Genomic DNA, 21767 nt, shown 5'->3' with positions numbered 1-21767 from the left:
AAATGATTAAAAGGTATTAGCCTTAAAGTAAGTAGTAATTTTATTAAACAGTTTATTTGATAATTAGATTGAAGGCGCGCGATGTTCAATATCAACCCTAGACGGTAAATAATATTACGCAATACGTCGTGATATTGCTCGTCTAGGGTTAGGGAGATCGCAGACGACAGACTTTTTGTGCGATCGATTCTGCGGCGCCCAAGTCTGTCGTCTGCGATCTCCCATAGACTGACAGAAACAGGGATAAGTTATGCCTGTCTTATTCTTCGTTTATTAATGAAACCGCTAGGGTACAAAATACTTTACAGCTTTGATAATAAGCACCACTCATTGACAGTGTTGGTCAATATTTAGTGATCATTAGCAAATACACTTATCTCATTGGTCAATCCGTGATTGGAGAAATAGGGACGAATTTTATCAAAGCCTGCCAGTGCCAACTATTTAGAAGACGAGGACTCTTCTTTTTAAAGTTTCCAGCTAAAGTCGTCCTTCGGTTGGATAAGTTAATGCCATTCTATTAGTGAATAGTGATTGTTTAAATTTAACTGGCGTTTGTAAAACTTGTGACTGTTTTAACTTCCCAATATTGGAAGTTTGTTTCAAGGAATGGATTAGTTATTATTATTTATTGTTACGTTTTATTATTTATAATAGTTACGCCATGAAGTGCCTCACGAGTTTAATTTAGGGTTTTTATACAAATTTAGTCGCATCTACTTTGTTAATTTCTAAGGACCACTTTCACTTATCTGTGTGATTTCATACATTGATGAAAGAGATTTCATACATACAAAAGGAGAGAGAGAGAGAGTTTATTTTATATTTAGTTGAGGACTTACTTTATTAGTCTAGAATGGTGTAAAGGTCACAGCACACTTCAACTCGGAAAGGGATCGGCACCGTATCGCCTCGAGCCGTTCAATATAGTTAGTATGAAACTCCCTACTGCAACGCACACTAAGCGGAGCCGTATTATAATCGCCTCGCCTCGGAAGGGGACAGCGGTCGGCGAGCCGTAAGCGAGGCATCGCCTAGCCGTAGCCGAGTTGACGTACAGGCGCTACTGATACGCTTTGTTAATACGTGCATACGTTAGGTTGACGCCTGGTTGACGGCGAGGCGAAGGCGATACGGTGAGGATCCCTTTCCGAGTTGATATGTGTGCTGTGACCATAAGTCGGCTTATGTTTGTGTGCTGAATGTAAGTTTTTGTCACTTCTCAACGTAAGAAGTGATGAAACTTACACTCACTACTGTACTATTCTGTAACTGAAAAAAACGTACAAATATTCACGATCATAGTACCTAAAGTCTATTAGTTGTTACATGTATACACATACACTACTTAAATGTTTTTTTGTTATACATAATATTGTTTACATATTTTATTATTTTGGGACATTTAAATGTCCCAACTCCCAGGCACTGAGAATACAATTTAAGTTGAATATTATAATTTATATTTGCATATTATTATGGTATTACGCTACTACGGGTATAGGACAAAATTATGTAAATATATTACTAAAAGTTTGTATGTTTTTATTTTTATTCTACTTTTTTAATTGGTCGTAAATAGTCTAGATTATTGTATAATACATAGTTTTATTACAGTTTGTTTGACTTACTTCTTTTTTGTGTTTATAAATGCCATATCTGTGAAACTTCTAACTTGCTAGTTATTTCAATGTAGAATTGATTTTTATTGAACTCAAACAAAATTAGCCATTAGTAATTAGAGAAAAAAACGACGAATGCGTACAAATATTTATTTTAAAACAAAAACTTTCTTATGTAGTAAGTCTTATACAACTGTATGCCACTTGATTCAACTGACATCATATTATTATTAAAGTCCATAAAGTTAATATACTTACCTAGCGGAATTCCGCTAGGTATATTAACTTTATGTTAAAGGCACATGAAATATCTTTGATGACTGATTGATTGAAGAAATCACATTGATTGATTGGAAAAGACACCAGAAACTGTAATGTGAGAACAGATGATAATTAAAAAAACAATGAACTGGCCCAGCCAGAACATTGTATTGCTATTCCCATTATATTTCACATATTACGTCACTCTTTTTAAAATAACACTCTTTAGGACTACCTAATATTTAGTATGTAACGCGGCCGCGCCTCGGAAAGGCGAAAGTAAGTGTGATTTTTGTTACTTCTTCAAGCAAAAGCTACCTAACGGAATTTGGTCAAAGTTACGCGCTATCAAAGTTTCGGGGAACGAACGGCAATAAATACGAGGGCTGCTATTTATGTATCCGGAACTGGCCACTTACAAGAACAATATTTAAAAAGTAATTACAACATTTGAAAATAGAACTCTTTGGTTGAAGAATACATTTTGTTTCATGTGACTGTCAATTATTTTTCCATTGTGGCGTCATTTTGAAAATTGCGTGTCTTCATTTGCCATGGATTTAACGCGTGAACATTTTCGTGCAATAATTTACTACGATTTTCGGCGTGGGCTAAATCAACAACAGTGCTTTATTCAACTCACCGCAACTTTTGGAGATGAAGCACCATCAAAAACCACTGTTTATCACTGGTACAGTGAGTTTAATCGTGGGCGGTCTATGCTCACGGATGAAAATAAAGAAGGTCGCCCAAAAACAGCTGTTGTCCCACAAAATATAGATGCTGTGCGGGAACTAATACGCCTCTATATCGCGAGATAGAGGCGTCCTTAGGCATAAGTATGACGAGCATACATAAGATATTACACGAACATTTGGCTGTAAAAAAAAATATGTTCGCGTTGGATTCCGCACAACTTGACAATCGATCAAAAACGGGCTCGTGTCGATTGGTGCAAAAAAATGATAAAAAAATACAACCGTGGTACGTCAAAAGCCGTTTATAATATCTACACAGGTGATGAATCTTGGATCTATGCATATGACCCCGAAACTAAACAACAGTCAACGGTGTGGGTGTTCCAAGATGAGCCGAAACCAACAAAAGTTACTCGTGCAAAAAGTACTTTGAAGCAAATGGTCGCCTGTTTTTTTGGAATTAATGGACATGTGGCTACAGTGCCATTAGAGAATCGTAAAACGGTTAATTCTGAATGGTATACGACCATTTGTTTACCAGAAGTCTTTGAAGAAATAAGAAAGGACAACCGACAACGCAGAATCATATTACATCACGACAATGCTAGCTGTCACACCTCAGCTGAAACAACTCAGTTTTTGGAGGGTCAAAAGATCGAATTGACTGGTCATCCGCCGTACAGCCCTGATTTGGCACCTAACGATTTCTTTTTATTTCCATACGCGAAGAACAAATTACGTGGTCAACGTTTTTCGAGCCGCGAAGAGGCTGTTGATGCGTTCAAAATGCACGTTTTGGAGATACCTCAATCAGAATGGAAAAAGTGCTATGAAAATTGGTTCCAGCGTATGCAAAAGTGTGTCGATCATCGCGGCGAATATTTTGAAAAGCAATAAAACCATATTAAATGATATATGTTTGTTTCTTTTTTTTAATTCCGGATACATAAATAGCAGCCCTCGTACAACGTCTGAAATAACGTCAGTGGGCTTCGGCCTACCGAGTATGCTATCTCGGTCGATCATAATATGTTCGTTTTCGGCCACCACGCATATTTATAAAGTACCGTAACACATCAGGCTCTAGATAAACAGTTTGGCTACAATTTATCCAGAAAAAGTTCAGTTTTCGACTGGTAAAATGCTATTCTACTTGTAGTAAACCCTATATAAACATCTTATTTTTATGTTATAGGATTTGGGTTTGTAATTTTTCTACTGTTTTATAGTAAACCCTATTAACATCTTATTTTATGGTATGGGATTTGGGTTTGGCTTTGGCCTCTGTGATTTGAGTTTTCTCCCTTGTGTTGTGACGTAATACATGAATGACCTATTAACAGGAATCTGTATACCGAAACATATGAATCGGCAACAATCCGCACACCTATGTGAGTCGTATGTGCGTGTGGTTGACGACGAGCAGTTTCCCCTCGTCCTGCAGGTCTCGCAGCGCCTCGTCCAGTTGTTCGCGGGTTACAGTCTGAAAATTATATTTTAGAATTAAACACTATTGTGAACAGAAACACAGTTAAAAACTCTACTACGCTAATTATAATAATAACTATGGACGCTACACACCACGTCAGTCTGGCCCCGTGGTAAGTACCTGAAGGACTTGTGTTACGGGTGCCAGACAACGGAAATATATTTAATACTTTTATACTATACATATATTTAAGATTTTTATTATATGATACACATATTTAATACACATCCATGACCCAGGAACTTTGAAAACTTTTTGTTCCGTCGGCGGGATTCGAACCCGCGACTTATTTTGAAAAAATAAAATTTACAGATGCTACTCACGTAACAAGAACTACCATTTGTTCAACTACAGCTGTAACAAGTACTCACCACTTGCGAAGCATTATTAATCTCCGTCAGTATAGCGGCAGTAGCCAGCTGTGAAGGCCTCGACTTAGTCTGTAACAGTGTAGTGAGGGCAGCGCGTAAGTCCGCGCGGCGACGGCGAGCGCCCGCGCCGAGACCCGTCGTCAGAATGCCCACGTCGATACGACCGGAGGCCGGGTCTGTGGCTGATTGTTTGAGAGCTTCGCGGTGAAGTCTTAAAGAAAAATAAATGCCATAATAATCAAATTTTGCACTTGAGCTCCGAAGATATGACAGATTTTTGCAAAGAGGATGGAGGTGAGCGGTTTTCCCTGGTTTCGCTCGGAGTTTGCGCCCGGAAGTTATTATGTTGTCTATTAAACCTTGTGTTACACAAAAAATATGATTTTCAGCAAGATACTTAATTGATAGTACTAGTACGAGTACACAAAAATTTTAGGACAATACTTATAACCCAGTGAACTACATAATCCTTACACATATGTGCACACGATTCAACGGCAACGTTTATTAGTGATACATAGTAGTAGCCATAGCCAGTAGGTGATAACGGCTGGTCAAGCGAAAACTCAACTATGATTACCTGGCAGCCTCATCGACGTCGCTCAACTCGACGACATCAGACAGTCGGCAGCGCGCGCGCGCCTCCGCCAGGCGGATCAGAGACTCCAGTTGTCGCGGGTACGCCGAGATCTGACCGCGGCCGCTGCCAACGCGTCTGGAATACATTATAAAAAAAATTTTAGAAATTACTCTGGGCTCGCGGTATCAGTAGCCGTGTCATCTACTTTATGGCGTATGACACGGCTAACGTGTCACGAGAAAATTGTATGCCGCCACGACTGAAAGTCTTCAAAAATGTGCACCGCATTGAATCGGTTAATTAACACTGTATAAATTGAACTGTATTCGCATTTCAAAGTATGGATCTTTATAAGTAAGGGGGTTTATCTAGACGCGGCAGCATGTCAAGCCTAGTTCAAGTATAAGTTATAACAGAACAGCGGGGCTAAAATGGTCACATTTAGCAATTCCTCTCAATCAATTCAGCAAATGAATTGTCAAAACTGTCAAACTGACAAATGTCAAATCAGTACAAAAATACAGAAATGAATTGCAAGCAGAGTTGCATTTTGCGATTTTAGAAAAATGAATCATATTATGATTCATATCATGATTCTTCAAAGCGACAGCACCGTGTATAGCAGCACCAATACACGGAACATTTGCAGCCACTTTTGACCCCCTCATAATTCAAAAATCCGTTCGTACGCTAACCTCATATCGACGTAGGCATCAATAAGTCTCTGTTGCGCGGCCTCGCTCAGCACGGGGTGTACGTTCTCCTTCGCGAACGCTATGTAGTCCCGCATTAGCGCCATGCTCTGTAACAAAACAGTAAATGAAAAAGGATTTGAAAATGAGATTCTTTTTATTATCATCAGCTTAAAAGCCTAACGAATATCTCTTTAAGGCGGGGATTAATCTCAATCAAAAACGATAACCTTGCACACAACCAAAGACCAAGCGTATACGCATCGCAATAAGATTCATTTTAGCTTAGCATAAAACTACAGGTTCTCGGGCGGATCTTCTCTATTTTTCATGTTTTTTTTAAATATCTTTGGAAATAAATATTAAGAAACAAAATTGTTCGGTTAAAGAATTTTTAATATAGATTTACTAACAATTTATTCAAATAAAATGTACAATTATCCTAGTTAATACTTATATTTCGATGAAATAGAGTTTTTTCGGAGGTAAGTTTGTAAATTAATTACAGCCAAAGTATTACGTTTTATTAAAATGTTTATGGTTTAAGGTATTTTGAATATTGTGCTTTATATCTGATATTTTTTAACACTTCGTTATTATATTGGAACTAGGTAAACCGGGAGTCACGGAATAACAAATTGGGGTTTATCCTCGCCTTAACGGCCGTTTCCAATATTTGATCTATCTCTGGTTTTGCCCTACTAGAGATAGGAATAGCTCACATTAGACATTAGAGACATATATTTTATGTCAATTGTGAGCTATTCCTATCTCTAGTAGGGTAAAACCAGAGATAGATCAAATATTAGGAAAGGCCGTTAGTCGATCGCACAATTGTCCGCACCGTACGCGCCTCATAGTTCGCGTACGGTGCGGACGAATGTGCGAGGTTTCACATCATTTCATACAACTAATTCTTAAATGCGGCGCGTTCGTGCATGCGTGCTGACAAATGTGCGGTGCGTGCGGACAAGTGTCTGTCTGTCTTCAGCTTTAATGCACATCCATACTAATATAATAAATGAACAAGTGTGATGTGTCCGTCTGTCTGTTACATCTTCACACCCAAGCCGCTGAACCGATTTTGCTGAAATTTGGTATAGCCCGGAAAAATGTACGATTCCCGTGCGAACGGAGTTGCGGGCGTCATGTATTTAAACATACCACGCTCTCCTCGTCGTCGTGCGTGTCGGCGGGGTCGCTGTAATACAGCGATACCAGATGCGTCGCCAGTCGCCGGTCGAATGCCTCATCTGACGGATCCAGTATTAGAAAGATTAAGTCGAACCTGTAATTACCAAAGAAATAATGATTATAACTTGAATATTGAACATTTCGGCACGTTTATGCAGAAAAATATATACTTACAAACTAAATACTTGTGACACTTGGGGACTGCCGAGATAATGCATAGTATTTTTTATCAACTTTTATTTTATGTTGGTGATCATTTACTAATTTTGGTGATCATTTACTATATTTGGCGTTCGATTACAATTTGAAGTGTAGCCGTGACTAAAATATCTGTTAGTATTGCAATTTTAGACTTTCTTTTTTTTGTGGTAAGTAAATATCTTTTTTTGGTAAACAAGTTTAGGGTATCAGAGCATTTTTTGGTGGTCATTATATTTGTTCCCTTTTAAAATGAGTGTGAGATCAACCATTTAGCGACAAAGGTGAACGTCATAGATATTACTCATATTAGACTGGAGATAGACGGACTGCATCTTACAGTCGAAACTTACTGCAAAATGCGGTCGCCGCACGGCAATCAGCAGTTTTCCTACTAAAATCAGTCATCACAATACACGGACCGCTCTTGCAGCTCTTGAGCGGCCAGTACCAACGCGACCGCTCTAGAGCACTCTAGAGCAGGCGGTCCCGTGTGTAACTTGCGGTCCGTCTATGGCCATTGGCCAGTCTAAGACTAATGGTGAATTTACACGGATGACTAAAGCCGCACGATTTACGTCGCACGGCGAAAATCGACGGTCTAAATGGCAATTCGACTACGCCGCATGCGGCTAAAGCCGCAAGCCCCTAAGTCGTGCGGGCAATGGCCGCATGCGGCTGGTGACTAAAATCGACCGTGCAAACGCTCAGTCGCAAGCAATCGCTTGCTGCAAATACATAGCGGAGCTGCTCTCGGGCGGCACAGGCGATTTTTGTAGAATGTGTAAATGGGGTGGCGATTCGGCTTGGACAGGCGACTCGACTGGTGATTTGCCGCGCGACTAAAAACGACCCGTGTAAATCCAGCATTACGACGTTTAAAACAACACTTGTTCATGGATTTGTTTACTGTGTCTCATCCTCACTTACCTGGACATAAGAGTATGCGGCAGTTGTACATTCTCCACGATAGTCTTGTTCTTGTTCCACTGCGACTCGGCTGGGTTGGCGGCCGCGAGGATCGACGTGCGGGCGTTCAGTTGACAGATTATACCCGCCTTCGCGATTGACAGCGTCTGTTGTTCCATTACCTGAATAATTTTGAATGGTATATTTGAATGCTTTCTGGAGTTTATATTTTAGTCTTCCATTCTTTGTTATCACAATGAGAAACCATGTTTGAAGACAAGAACTATTCTTGTTATTGTTCTTGTATAACCAAAGGAAGTCAGATTAAGTGCCGTATTTTTTCAGTCAATAGGAACCACGCAGGAACTCTATGGGGCAAGACATGTCAGTAAACAACAATCAACTCTAGGTTCGAATGAGTGGTGTTTACAGCATCATCGTTGCGCACGTTCCAAAAACTAAGTTTTCACAAGCTTTATTTCAGTCCTTAAGTATGTCTCTCTTATGTGGAAACAGTTCAAATCCAACAATGTAGCACTTACCTCGTGTAAAACACTGCGGGTGGAGTCGTTCATTTTGTCGAACTCGTCGATGCAGCAGATGCCGTTGTCCGCTAAGACTAATGCACCACTGAAAATACAATAAAGAGTTAGAAAAGCTGTAAAATTATATTATTATTAGGGCCTGTTTCACTACTTCCTGATAAGTGCCGAATAGGCTATCCACCACTTAACTTGATAGATGAAGTATGGAGAATCTGTCAAAAAAGTTATGAATAGCCTATTCGGCACTTTATCAGAAAGTGGTGAAACATGCCCTTAATCCATTGAAATCTTATTCATAAAATCAGTAGTTCAGAGTTTAGACATTAGGCGCCACTGTAGCACGAAAAATTGACATCCTTCTGACCAATGAAAAACTATGTAATTAGACGTAAACAATAACTTATTTTAGCCACATCTAAACACTTAACAGACCCAAAGCAGTACCCTGCACCATTAAAAATCTAAAGTGCTTTAAACTTTAGATTTTTAATGGTGCAGGGTAACAAAATTAAGGCTAAGCTCAACTTACGTCTGTAAAACCAGCTGGCGTGTATGCGGGTCCTTAGTGACGTAAGCAGTGAGGCCGACGGCGGAGCTCCCTCGGCCGGAGGTGTACTGAGCGCGGGGGACTAACGCGTGCGTCCACCGCAGCAGCTGCGACTTGCTGGTGCCCGGGTCGCCGCAGAGCAGGATGTTGATCTCCGACCTGGGGATGTGGAGGTAGATGGGGTTAGTGACTTTATCAGTCAGGGCTAAGTCAGCTCTCAAGTGAAGATAAAAAGATTTATAAATAAAAGAAGTACCCTTACGGCTTACAAGTATATTGTGGAATCCACCATACTGGGTGTCCCAAAAATACCGTCTCATAGTGACATGGGAGATAGATTAGCCTTATATCTCTCGGATAAAATAAAAATGACCTTAGTAAAAGTTGCTTAGTTTTCGAGATATTTGGATTTTTTTGGTTTTATTCAAAATCTCCATTTTTAGTTAGTTTTTATTTCCGCATTAGTACAAATTCCTTTAATTTATTCATTTTTATTTTTTTTAAGTATCTCGAATAGTTGTTTGATGCATACAAAATAAATTTTTGTCAAATAGTAGTGTATTTTTTAAGAAAAAAATATTTTTGTGTTGCGTTTTAGCTCTCCCAAAATTTCGAACAAAATTTTGACAATCTGCCGTGAAAAAAAAATGTACTAAAGTAAACTGGAAAATAATTTTAAAAATTACTCAATTTATTGCAGATTTAGAAATGGTATAACACTTACATAAGAATTTTACAGAAACTTAGAAATTGCCATTTTTATCATTAAAGTCTAATTCAAGCCGGGCTCAACTATGAAGTGAATATTCAATATTCAAACACAATGAAAAGGCCACATGTTGTCCTTTGTGTTCGGCGTTTGTGATCCTGTTCTTAGGTTAAAAACTGAGTGAGATAGCTGTCAATGATCAACGGTAATGTTTGTTCAAGGCCTAATAAGTGCAAGGGAGCGCGCAATATGCGCTACTCTCTTCCCACATTTTACAACACCGTGTTCCACGAACGATCTCGTGGACTTTAGTACGTTCTCTTCCGTTTTGTGCGATACACGTGCTATTTTGTACTGCTCTCGTTTCTCTCATTTTTTTATTACTAGGCGTTATTTTTGGACTCTGATTTGCTTTCGATTTGGACTATTGTTGAACTGATTTGGTGACAACAACGACGGTTTGCGCTCTTACAGACAGCTGGCTGGTTTTACTGTGCTAAGAATGGAAAATCCACGAGGTGCTGCTACTCAATTTACTCATCGTGAGTACGCCGACATGTACTTAATTTATGGGGAAACCAGGCGTGTTTCTAATCGAGGCGTAGTAACTTTAAGCTTACGATTAGCTGCAAGATTGTACGCGGAACGTTATCCAAACCGTACACCGCCATCGTATCATGTGATTGAACGATTGGATTCTGCCTACAGAGAGGGTAGAGTCCCAGGAACTCGAGGTGGTGAAGGGAGACCGCAAACAACCGACGAAGATGTCGTGTTACAGCAAGTTACCGAAGATCCGTCAACATCGGTTCGTTTGATTCAAAGTCGGACTGGAATACCGAAATCATCTGCTCATCGCGTTTTAAAAAGGAACAGGTATCATCCGTACCACATACAAAGAGTGCAAACTCTCCTTACGAGTGACTATGCCAGACGGGTACAATTTTGTCAACGAATGTTGGAAAAAAATAGGGAAGATCCCGACTTTTTTCATAAAGTACTGTGGAGTGACGAGTCGCAATGTAGAAGAGATGGTTATTTAAACCTTCATAATATTCATAGCTGGCAGCTAGAAAACCCACACGAGAATAGAGAAGATCGGTCGCAACACATGTTTAAAATAAATTTATGGACCGGAATCTACAACGGTACAATAGTAGGACCAGTGGAGCTGCCTCCAATATTAAATGGTCACACCTATTTGGAATTTTTAGAAAACCAATTGCCAACGCTCCTCGGGGATGTGCCACTGGAATCATTACGAACGATGTGGTTTCAAAACGACGGCTGCCCAGCACATTACGCTCGAGACGTTCGAGCACACCTGGACCGCAGGTTCCCGAGAAGGTGGATTGGGCGACTGGGGCCAATCTTATGGCCACCACGATCCCCTGATCTTAATCCCCTGGATTTTTTTTATTGGGGATGTCTTAAAGACAAAGTTTATGGTAAACCAATACGCAACGAAAGGGAACTACGCGACAGAGTCACCGCAGCGGCTCAAGAAATATCTCAGATAAGTTTGAGAAGATTAAAGAATAATTTTATCAGAAGATGTCGATTGTGCATTCGTGTTGGAGGTCGACAGTTCGAGCATTTACTGTAATAAATCTAAGTTCTAAAGTTTTTTTCTAATTTTATTTATTATCACAGTGCCCCATAACAGCGAAGGAAAGAACGAAATAACAAATTAGGGTTGCAATAGTACATTCAGTTTTACAAGTCTACAGATACAAAAGATAATAAAGGTCGATAGATAATAAGATTGCGATGAACATTCCTGGTACTTTTTCATCTTCTTTACTACATAAGAGTCTGGCTTGAATCAGACTTTAATGATAAAAATGGCAATTTCTAAGTTTCTGTAAAATTCTTATGTAAGTGTTATACCATTTCTAAATCTGCAATAAATTGAGTAATTTTTAAAATAATTTTCCAGTTTACTTTAGTACATTTTTTTTTCACGGCAGATTGTCAAAATTTTGTTCGAAATTTTGGGAGAGCTAAAACGCAACACAAAAATATTTTTTTCTTAAAAAATACACTACTATTTGACAAAAATTTATTTTGTATGCATCAAACAACTATTCGAGATACTTAAAAAAAATAAAAATGAATAAATTAAAGGAATTTGTACTAATGCGGAAATAAAAACTAACTAAAAATGGAGATTTTGAATAAAACCAAAAAAATCCAAATATCTCGAAAACTAAGCAACTTTTACTAAGGTCATTTTTATTTTATCCGAGAGATATAAGGCTAATCTATCTCCCATGTCACTATGAGACGGTATTTTTGGGACACCCAGTATACTTCTTTCATTCATTTCACTTGCATAAATGAAGGCATATTGTGGACTATATTGCCCTGGTTGGTCGATATTAGTTGCTGTTATGTAAGCTAGAAAACGTAGTTTAAAAAGTTGCAATAAAAATATTTGTAGCATCAAACATCGAGTTACAAAATCTCCATTAAAATATTACCTGAAATGAGTCCGTCCAGCGGCGTTAAAGTTCTTCTTAGTGCCTCCTAGCAGTTGCAACAACACGCCTTTTTTGATATCAAGGTTGTCGTATATGGAAGGTGCTATGGCGCGCGCTAGTCGCTCATAGCAATCCGACTGAGCCGCGAGCTCCTTGAAGAGTTCGATGCGCTCTGGTGGGAACTGGAGCTCTTTGCTGGAGGAAAAACATGGTGTTAATTGGTATAGAAAAAGGAAAGGTAGTAAAGTAAACTATTAAAGTACCCACGACACAATAGTGTATTACTATTGAGTCGTGGGTACTTTAATAGTTTTAAATTTTTGACTGAGCTGATAAGCAATATGATATAACTAGATAGGATGCGCGTTGAGCACATACACTGTGGCTAAGTTGACTCACATACCCTGGGTCAGTCTCTCGGAGGCGGTCAGCGCACTGCGTGCGATAATGTAGCGCGTCTAAATGCGTGCGATGCAACGCCTGAAGCGTCGCGCGTCGCGGGTGTGCGGTCGCGGGCGCGGCGCGGAATACGCCCGTGACGGCGACGCGCGCGCCCGCCGACGCCGCCTCTACCAGCGCGCCGTGTGCGACTACGGATACTGTGGCTGGCGTGCGACCCGCCGGCATGTCATCTGGAATTTTAGGTTATGTTATTTCATGTTAAGGAAATTCGTTAATATTAACTCTTCCTCAAAGCTACAACCTTACCATTGAAATGTAAGTTTTCCACGTTAATTAAATATTGCTTTTGCACTTTCATTTGGTAAAATAATGCATTCTTATTCTAATGTGCCAGGTGTTCGTAAAAACACGATGGCATCATGTTTTATTTTAGGTTTCCTACTATTAAAGCTATAACTAATTTCATTCATCGTTAAGTTCAAAGTCACCTACTGTGAGGATTTAAATTCATACAACAGTATATAGGCTTCTTACCAGCACCGGAAACCGGCACATTTCAAGTAATTCCAACAATAGACACAGATAATATGTGTAAAGAAACACCCCTCTTTTTTGTCGGGGGTTAAAAAAACTCACCGGGTGCCTCTTGCAGCGTCACCAGCTGCTTATCACTGAAGTGGGAGCGGTTATGCAGCAGCTGGAAGCTGTGAGCTGTCCCGCAGTGTCCGCAATGCGCGGGCTCCGGCACGCGGCCCCGGGTGAGCTCGGCCGCCGCCCCCGCGCCGCATACCGCGCACCTGAAGTACGCCTCGCGCATCTCCGGCACAATGGCGGAGGTTCGAGTCACCATGCCGGAGATTGTGACAAGCTGGTCGATGTCTGGAATACGAAGACTCTGCTGTTCACAACGTTCACGCAATATATAATTTCGCCGAAACAGTACATACTCCCACGAGAAATATTAGTGTCAATACCATAAAGTTAATATACCTAGCGGAATAGAGCAACAATATTGAGCTGTCAAACGAAACCAAAATTGGTTTTCATCTGTGTGAAAAATATAAGTACGTATACACTTACACAAGCATGATTGAACATGAATTCTATGAGATCAAATTGTCAACGTGCGGCACGTGCCGACTGGACGTACAAAAAAAGAGTGCTGCTGTCATGTACCACACGTCTCTTTTTACCACGCAGTGTTACTGATAGTGACATCTCTCTTGCTCAGGCCTTTGTTTCTCTATTCCGCTAGATATATTAACTTTATGGTCATTACTCATTAGTTTTGGAGCCCATAAAAAAAGAATAGATTTGTGGGTTACAAAGATCGCTTTCCTTTAATATGATATTATTTTAATTTTCCTCTTTAACTTATTTACATTGATTTTTATTTTATAAATAACTAGCTGTTGCCCGCGGCTTCGTCCGCGTAAACTGCATACAAAAAAAGTAAAATATATCATCCTCCTTTCCGGAAGTCGGTTAAAAAGTAGCCTAAGTTATTCCTTACTACATCAGCTATCTGTCAAAAAAAGTCCCGTCAAAATCGATCCAGCCATTTCGGAGATTAGCCGAAACAAACAGACAGACAGACAGACATACAGACAAAAATTGTAAAAAATGTTGTTTTGGTATATGTAGCGCATATACATTCATATGCATGTAGCAAAAAACGGTTCTTTTAATATTACAAACAGACACTCCAATTTTATTTATATGTATGTATCTATAGATGTATAGATGTCTGACTTCTTTGTGGTTTTTCCGTACTAAAGACTAATTTTGGTGCAACAAAGTTGCGAACAACATGTAGCTAGATTTATAATTTTTTAGACCTTGCGAGGATTTTTCAAATTCTTTATTAAGCATACAATAAAATACAGTATATAGTATATAGTATGAAAGTTAAGTAGCGTACATCACGTCGTCTCATGCTAAGTAAAAGTTGTGTTATGGCAATCAGACAACGGATGCAGGCCAAACAATTTTATCCTAATATATTATTTACACATTCACACACACAATCACACTACACTCTGTCACGTAAAGTCTCCTTCGGCGACATGATGCGCGCTTCGTCCGAGAGCCTCCTCCTAAACCTCCGGTAAACTACACCGGCGGACCAGAACTCCTCCACACATTTAAAGTGACATTTATAATCATGAAATCTTCATTACCTTCAGGGTTGAGATCCCTCATGTTTCTGCGTGGTGCGTTGTACGGCCGCACTTGTATCTGATGTTCTAAAACCGCAGCGGGATACTTCTCGAAGAACAGCTCGTTCACCGCCGCGTCGAACGCTGGGATAACCTGGGAAATAGTATGGTAAAATCAATTTAAATCTATTGCAGTGGTCCCCAACCTTTTTTTCATACGGGCCACAAACATGTTTTGGTCTTGGTGTCGCGGGCCGCAACAAGGTTAAAAAATAATGTTCTTCAAAATTAACGATTTAAAAGTGCAAAAATTTTCACGACTTTTACTAGGAATTTATTTTGCCAGTGGGCGGCAGTTCATTTCACCCCATATTACCAATCTACATATTATTGTGAAAAAAATATGGGTCATATCTATTTGCCTTACCTCCTGTGGGTAGCAGATCAGCTGCCTATGAAGTTTCGCATCAAATGCTTTGATATGCTCGCAATCTACATCCAGAAAAGGTTCTTCCAGTGTGTGTATCTGAAACATTTATGAAAGTCAAGCAACCTTTGGATTAGTGTTAAACTTGTTATTGTATCACATTTTGAAAAATCTACATACACCATAAAAGATAAGTTTCTTTTTCTTGCTCAGCAGTGGAATTACACTTTTTGAACTGGAGGCCTTTGTTCAACAGTAGGATAATGGAAGTTTTTTTTTTTATGAGCTTATGCTATCCCACTGCTGGGCAAAGGCCTCCCCCAAGGTCTTCCATCTGTCTCGCTCCAACGCCACCGCAGGCCAGCCTGGCTTGTAGGCATCCAGTTCATCTCGCCATCTTTTTGGAGGCCGTCCACGGCGCGGCGCCGTCGTCCGTCCACTGGTACCCACTCTGTGGTGACCTTTGCCCAACCGTCAGGATGCATGCGGCTGGTATGACCCGCCCAGTCCCACTTTAATGTTGCAGCTTTAATGCGACGTCTTTAGCACCTGTTAAAGACCTGGAAGTTTAGGCTAGGAAAAAAACCCATCTAGAAATGTCATACCTCATCCAATTTAATCTCATACAGTGGCTCCGTTGTAACGGCGTCAGGCTCCACAAATCTCTGCATGAACTTGATAAACTTCTCTCGGCACTCGGCAATGGCTACATCTGTACCCCACACCACCAGCTGTGGTTCACTGGACTCTGGTGTTAATTCATCTGCCTGCAATACAATATAGCTCTTTGTTAACTATTTTTATATATTAATAATTTTTGAAGAAATAACTAATCTATGCAAGCCTGTGAAGAAAAGTGCCAGCATATTTTACTAATCATAGTTATTGGTACATTTTTGTGAAACATGGACTCGCTCTCTTTCTTTAAAGTAGGAAACAAAATATTAGAATAAGCTATTTGTAACTCTTTTCCAGGCTATTAAACATACCCTGTGTGTAGGCGTAGGTGCAGGCACATTAGGTCCGGACTGGTGGCTCCATAGATCAGCCCGCTGGCGCGCCGGCGTCATGACACCGCGCATCATCGAGCGAGGCGTGCTGAGCGAGCTCGGAGTCCCGTAGTTGAGTGGTGAGCTCATGTCTATGTCGGTGCCTGGAAGCATAAGAATTGTGGATTATTTTTTTAACTTTAGTTTGAAAGACAAGACTATTTTTTTTTATGAAATAAGGGGGCAAACAAGCAAACAGGTCACCTGAGTCACCTGATGGAAACTACCGTCTACCGTCGCCCATGGACACTGGCAGCATCAGAAGAGCTGCAGGTGCGTTGCCGGCCTTTTAAGAGAGAATAGGATAATAGGTGAGGGTACTGATGGGAAGGGAAGGGAATAGGGGAGGGTAAGGAAGGGAATAGGGTAGGGGATTGGGCCTCCGGTAAACTCACTCACTCGGCGACACCAGCGCAAGCGCTGTTTCACGCATGCTGAAACATGATTTAACTTACTTCTTGATAATAATGAGAATAGTTGCTTCATTTTGTCGGAATATTCACAACACTTTTAACTTGTTATAGCATCAACTAACTTCTATATACTAACATTAGATATACATTTAGTATAATAAGGTACTAAATAAATGTACAGCATCAGCAATTTCAGAGTTCATTGACCAACAAAATGCAAACACATCCAAAAAAGTGGGTAACATATGTTACGATTCTTTGCTTTTGCATTGATCAGCATGGTTTACAAAACAGTTGAGTTTATAATTAAAAATGTAAATTACAATTCTAGTGACATTTTATTAAAATTTGCTCATTCATTTGTTTAAATAGTAAATATTGTATGCAACTTAGTTTATCATACACAATTGTCCGTGGGAGAGCCATGCTTCGGCACGAATGGGCCGGCTCGACCGGAGAAATACCACGGCCTCACAGAAAACCGGCGTGAAACAGCGCTTGCGCTGTGTTTCGCCGAGTGAGTGAGTTTACCGGAGGCCCAATCCCCTACCCCCCTAGAAATGCCGCAGTTGAAAAACAATTTGTTACCCCAGGAGGGTACCAACTGCGTTGGAGAATCCCTCTCTGGACGTCCATGCTCAGGAACTCCTGGAACTGAACGTGGACGTCCAGGCTGCCCCTCGTATTCTGGGGAGGGCAAAACTGCGCTCCAATCTGCTTGGGGCAAGAGCAAACACACAAAGGCACCCCCTCGATATTAAACATGGACTTTTGTAATATCAGGGGATTACACTCCTACCTTAATGCCGTCCATTACCACCTTGAGACGGCAAAGCCGGCTTTGCTCTTTTTAACCGAGACGCAGATATCATCTCCGAGTGACACATCATACCTTTCCCACCCAGGGTATCACCTCGAGCACTCCTTTCTACCCAAAGCTGGAGTGTGTGTGTATATCAGAGATGATATCAGCTCTCGCCGCCTCAGCAATCTTGAGGTCATGGACCTATCAAACTTATGGCTCCGCATAGATTGCGACGACCACCCTCGCGTCTATGCGTGCCTATATAGGTCCCATAGTGGTGACCCCGAGACGGACCGACTCTTGGAGCACCTGCAAGCTGCTTCAGATTTTGTGCAGCAACAGATCCCATCCGCAGAGAAATACTTGGCGACTTTAATGCCCACCACGCCGACTGGCTCAATTCCAGTAAAACTGATCATGCGGGGAGATCTGTCTGCAACTTTGCCCTTGCGAACGACTTGACACAACTGGTTACTACGCCTACGCGAATCCCAGATGTGGATGGTCAGAATCCTTCCTTGTTGGACCTCCTACTGACTTCAAATCCTGACGGCTACCAAATATCCGTAACCGCACCACTTGGTTCATCGGATCATTGCCTTGTTAGGAGTTCTGTGCCACTTACGACGGTGTTAAGACAGCGCGCTGTTAAATACCGTCGTGTGTGGCACTACAAGTCAGCAGACTGGGATGGGATGCGGTCGTTTTTTGCATCCTATCCTTGGGGGCACGTGTGCTTCTCGCCGGATGATCCCGACAACACTGCCAACTCTGTTGCCGATGTGGTGATGCAGGGGATGGAACTTTTCATTCCGACCTCTGTAGTGCCAACTGGCGGCAGATTTCGTCCCTGGTTTGGTTCATCCCCCAAAAAAGCTTCTCGCCGGAAGCAGGAGGCTTACCAATCCTGGGTCAACGCAGTGTCTGCTCGGGATTTAAATACCAGCACATATAAAAAGGAGTACAACCTTGCCTCTAGGTCCCTCAAGAAAGAGATTACTCGGGCAAAGCAACAGCACGTCAATAGAATTGGCAAGAGACTTGAGTGCCTCCCCTCGGGAACCCGTGCATTCTGGTCTCTGGCCAAAGCTATTGAAGGAAATTTCTGCAAGCCAACCCTACCATCCCTACACGTAGGAAATGGATCGTTGGCCCAGGACGCAAAGGACAAAGCCGATCTTCTGGGCAAGCTCTTCGCGTCAAACTCGACCCTGGATGACGGGGGGCAGAAACCGCCGACCATACCACGATGCACGAGCATCATGTCGGATATTCGGTTCCATCAGCGCTCAGTGCGAAAAGCCCTCTGTTCCCTTGATATCCAAAAGTCGAGTGGGCCTGACGGAATCCCGCCTATTGTGTTGAAAAAGTGTGCTCCAGAGTTGGCTTCGGTCTTGACGCGTCTTTTTCGGCTCTCCTATTCCACTGGCATCGTCCCGGCTTCCTGGAAGACAGCCTTGGTGCACCCGATCCCCAAAAAAGGTGACCGCTCAAATCCTTCCAACTACAGACCAATCGCTATAACCTCTCTCTTCTCGAAAATAATGGAATCCATTATCAATAGCCAGCTTCTTCGATACTTGGACGGCCAGGGATTGCTAAGCGACAAACAATACGGGTTCCGTAAGGGTCGCTCGGCTGGTGATCTCTTGGCATACCTGACTCATCGTTGGGCTCAGGCAATTGAGTCGAAGGGAGAGGCATTGGCTGTTAGTTTGGATATTGCGAAGGCCTTTGATCGGGTTTGGCATAAAGCGCTGCTATCAAAGCTTCCATTATACGGGCTGCCCGAGAAATTATGTAAGTGGGTCACTAGTTTCTTAGCAGACAGAAGCATAAAGGTCGTAGTTGACGGCGAATGCTCGGAAACTCAGTCTTTTAATGTTGGTGTCCCTCAGGGCTGTGTACTATCGCCTACTCTATTCATACTGCATATCAATGACATGTTACAAACCAACGGCATTCATTGCTATGCGGATGATAGTACAGGTGATGCTGTATTTACCGGCTCCCCTAATATTTCTCGGCAAAATGTCACTGAGAGTCGAAACGAACTTGTGTCTAAGGTGGAGAATTCATTGGAGAAGGTCTCTGAATGGGGTAGACGTAACTTAGTCCAATTCAACCCCACCAAGACACAAGTCTGCGCGTTCACCACTAAAAAGTCACCAATGGTCGTTTATCCTCGTTTCGAGGGCACATCTTTAACCATCTCCCCTAGCATTGAGATACTTGGCGTCAACATATCGAGCGAAGTCCAGTTCCGATATCATCTTGAGGGTAAGGCCAAATTAGCCTCGAAGAAGCTTGGTGTTCTTAACAGAGCGAGACAGTACTTCAGTCCGGACCAACACCTACAACTCTACAAGGCGCAGGTTCGGCCTCATATGGAATATTGTTCTCATCTCTGGGCAGGGGCGCCAAAATACCAACTGCTCCCTCTGGATCGTATCCAACGAAGGGCTGCTCGAATTGTTGACTGCCATAGTGTTTCAAACAGCTTGGACCCCCTGGAATTACGCCGAGATGTAGCTTCACTCTGCATCCTCTATCGGTTGTATCACGGGGAGTGCTTTGAGGAATTGTTCGGAATCATACCACCTGCAACTTTTCGCTATCGTCCCACGCGAAAAACATACCATCCTCATCACCTTGATGAGTGGCAGTCTTCCACAGTGCGTTTTTCGCGTAACTTTCTGCCGCGCACTGTAAAACTCTGGAATGAACTGTCACCAGCAGTATTTCCGGACCGATACGACCTGCAAACCTTCAAGAAAAGAGCGTATTCCCTCTTAAAAGGCCGGCAACGCACCTGCAGCTCTTCTGATGTTGCGAGTGTGCATGGGCGACGGTAGTTGCTTACCATCAGGTGACCCGTTTGCTCGTTTGCCCCTTTATTTAATTTAAAAAAAAAAAAAAAAAAAAACACAAACTTAAACATTTCTACAATAAAACTATCCTTAGGCACAGGGCCGGTTTTAGCACTACCAGCGCCCTGGGCGAGATTTCTTTGGCGCCCAGAGTGCTGGTAGTGCTGAAAAAATTGGCGCCCAGAGTGCTGGTAGTGCTGAAAAAATTGGCGCCCTTTTGTTTGCCTTCAGCGCCCCTTTTTATCTGGCGCCCTGGGTTGTCTAAAACGCCGCTACTGCTTAAACATGACCTGGGACTTATGAATGACTATATTAAATTACATCTAAATCAATTAACAGTTTAAGCATGAATAATAATCAACAAAACGAAACACAGACAGGCACATTAGTATTAGTAGTGATTTGAGTTTTTGATAGGTTCCCTCTTGCTTTCACTTACCTATGGGGCTGGAAGCCATGGCACGTGCCGGGGATGTTCCGGGGGCCTGGTTAGGTGTCCTCGGAGTCCTTCTGGGAGTGCCATCTGCAAATATAATAAGTGTGCATGTTTCAAAATAACATACCTACACAATTAACAAACAAATATGAAAACAACAAAAACCTTTACATTAATATAGTACTGCAACTGTTAATTAAACCAATTGTAAAGAAAGGGAAATAAGCCTTTACACAATTTAAATAGCAAACGGCAAAAAGTTTGTGACATAACCTCCTATTGTTATAAACTTTTTACTAAGTTTTATAGACTTTTTAAAGTGTTTATAAATCGAGTAAAATTATTATTTCTGACCTTTGGAAGGAGTTCCTGTTGATCTTTGTGGAGTTTCAGGCACGACTACTTGTTGCGATGATCTTGTTCTGCGCGAGGGAGTCTGAGGGTCCGATGCAGTAGACGCCCGTGACGACGGGCGTTTAGATGGTGTAGACATTATGGATTTTAGTTAACACTCGATAACAAATAAATCATTTAATATAAACACGATTAAAACAATATTTTTCTAACACAGCATTTATTTACGCTAGCCGTTTGGCGCGAAAAGCTCGCTAATAAAGTTTAATGTCACTGTCAATTGTCAAATGTCAATTTTGCTATGACATCTATAATTTTTAATCAAAATATTTGATTCAAAGGTTTTCAAAATATCATCTACAAAAACTCTTGAAATATCAAAAGTGACCTGACTGTGTACCTTTTTAAAACTTATTTAAGGTTATCAATTAAATCTAGATATAAGTTGAAATTCAATAAAATGCTGCAATTCAATAAATCGCAATGCAATAAATAATTATTAATATATAACAAAACTACCACAGATTGTTATAAAATTGACAGTATATAAATAA

General features: G+C 41.2%; 1 protein-coding gene and 1 long non-coding RNA gene across 3 annotated transcripts; one reads left to right on the top strand and one right to left on the bottom strand.

Annotated features, from left to right (window-relative positions):
• The first annotated feature begins 178 nt into the window (after window positions 1-178).
• Window positions 179-19635, top strand: LOC121736966. Its single transcript, XR_006037088.1, has 3 exons — window positions 179-336; window positions 4586-4594; window positions 19626-19635. It is a non-coding gene; the product is annotated as an uncharacterized LOC121736966 (long non-coding RNA).
• On the bottom strand, window positions 3551-21461 carry LOC121736964 (DNA replication licensing factor MCM4). 2 transcript variants are annotated; one of them, XM_042128446.1, is made up of 17 exons: window positions 21214-21461; window positions 20863-20946; window positions 16276-16439; window positions 15892-16053; window positions 15287-15385; window positions 14881-15013; window positions 13337-13579; window positions 12702-12930; window positions 12299-12493; window positions 9089-9265; window positions 8557-8644; window positions 8036-8196; window positions 6878-7001; window positions 5717-5823; window positions 5022-5156; window positions 4442-4652; window positions 3551-4064 (listed from the first exon to the last, which is right to left on the bottom strand). In XM_042128446.1, exons 1-17 carry the CDS (start codon window positions 21350-21352, stop codon window positions 3969-3971), a joined length of 2547 nt encoding a protein of 848 aa, XP_041984380.1. In that variant the 5' UTR covers window positions 21353-21461; the 3' UTR covers window positions 3551-3968. The 2 variants fall into 2 exon arrangements, with proteins under 2 accessions (XP_041984380.1, XP_041984381.1); XM_042128447.1 differs by lacking the exons at window positions 20863-20946; window positions 21214-21461 and adding an exon at window positions 16791-16856.
• Between the last annotated feature and the right edge of the window lie 306 nt (window positions 21462-21767).

The sequence above is a fragment of the Aricia agestis genome, chromosome 20 (genome assembly GCF_905147365.1).
Source record: "Aricia agestis chromosome 20, ilAriAges1.1, whole genome shotgun sequence".
In the NCBI taxonomy this organism is placed as follows: Eukaryota; Metazoa; Arthropoda; class Insecta; order Lepidoptera; family Lycaenidae; genus Aricia; species Aricia agestis.
The sequence above is the reverse complement of the archived record's forward strand: the minus strand, read 5'-3'. Positions and strand labels throughout refer to the sequence as shown.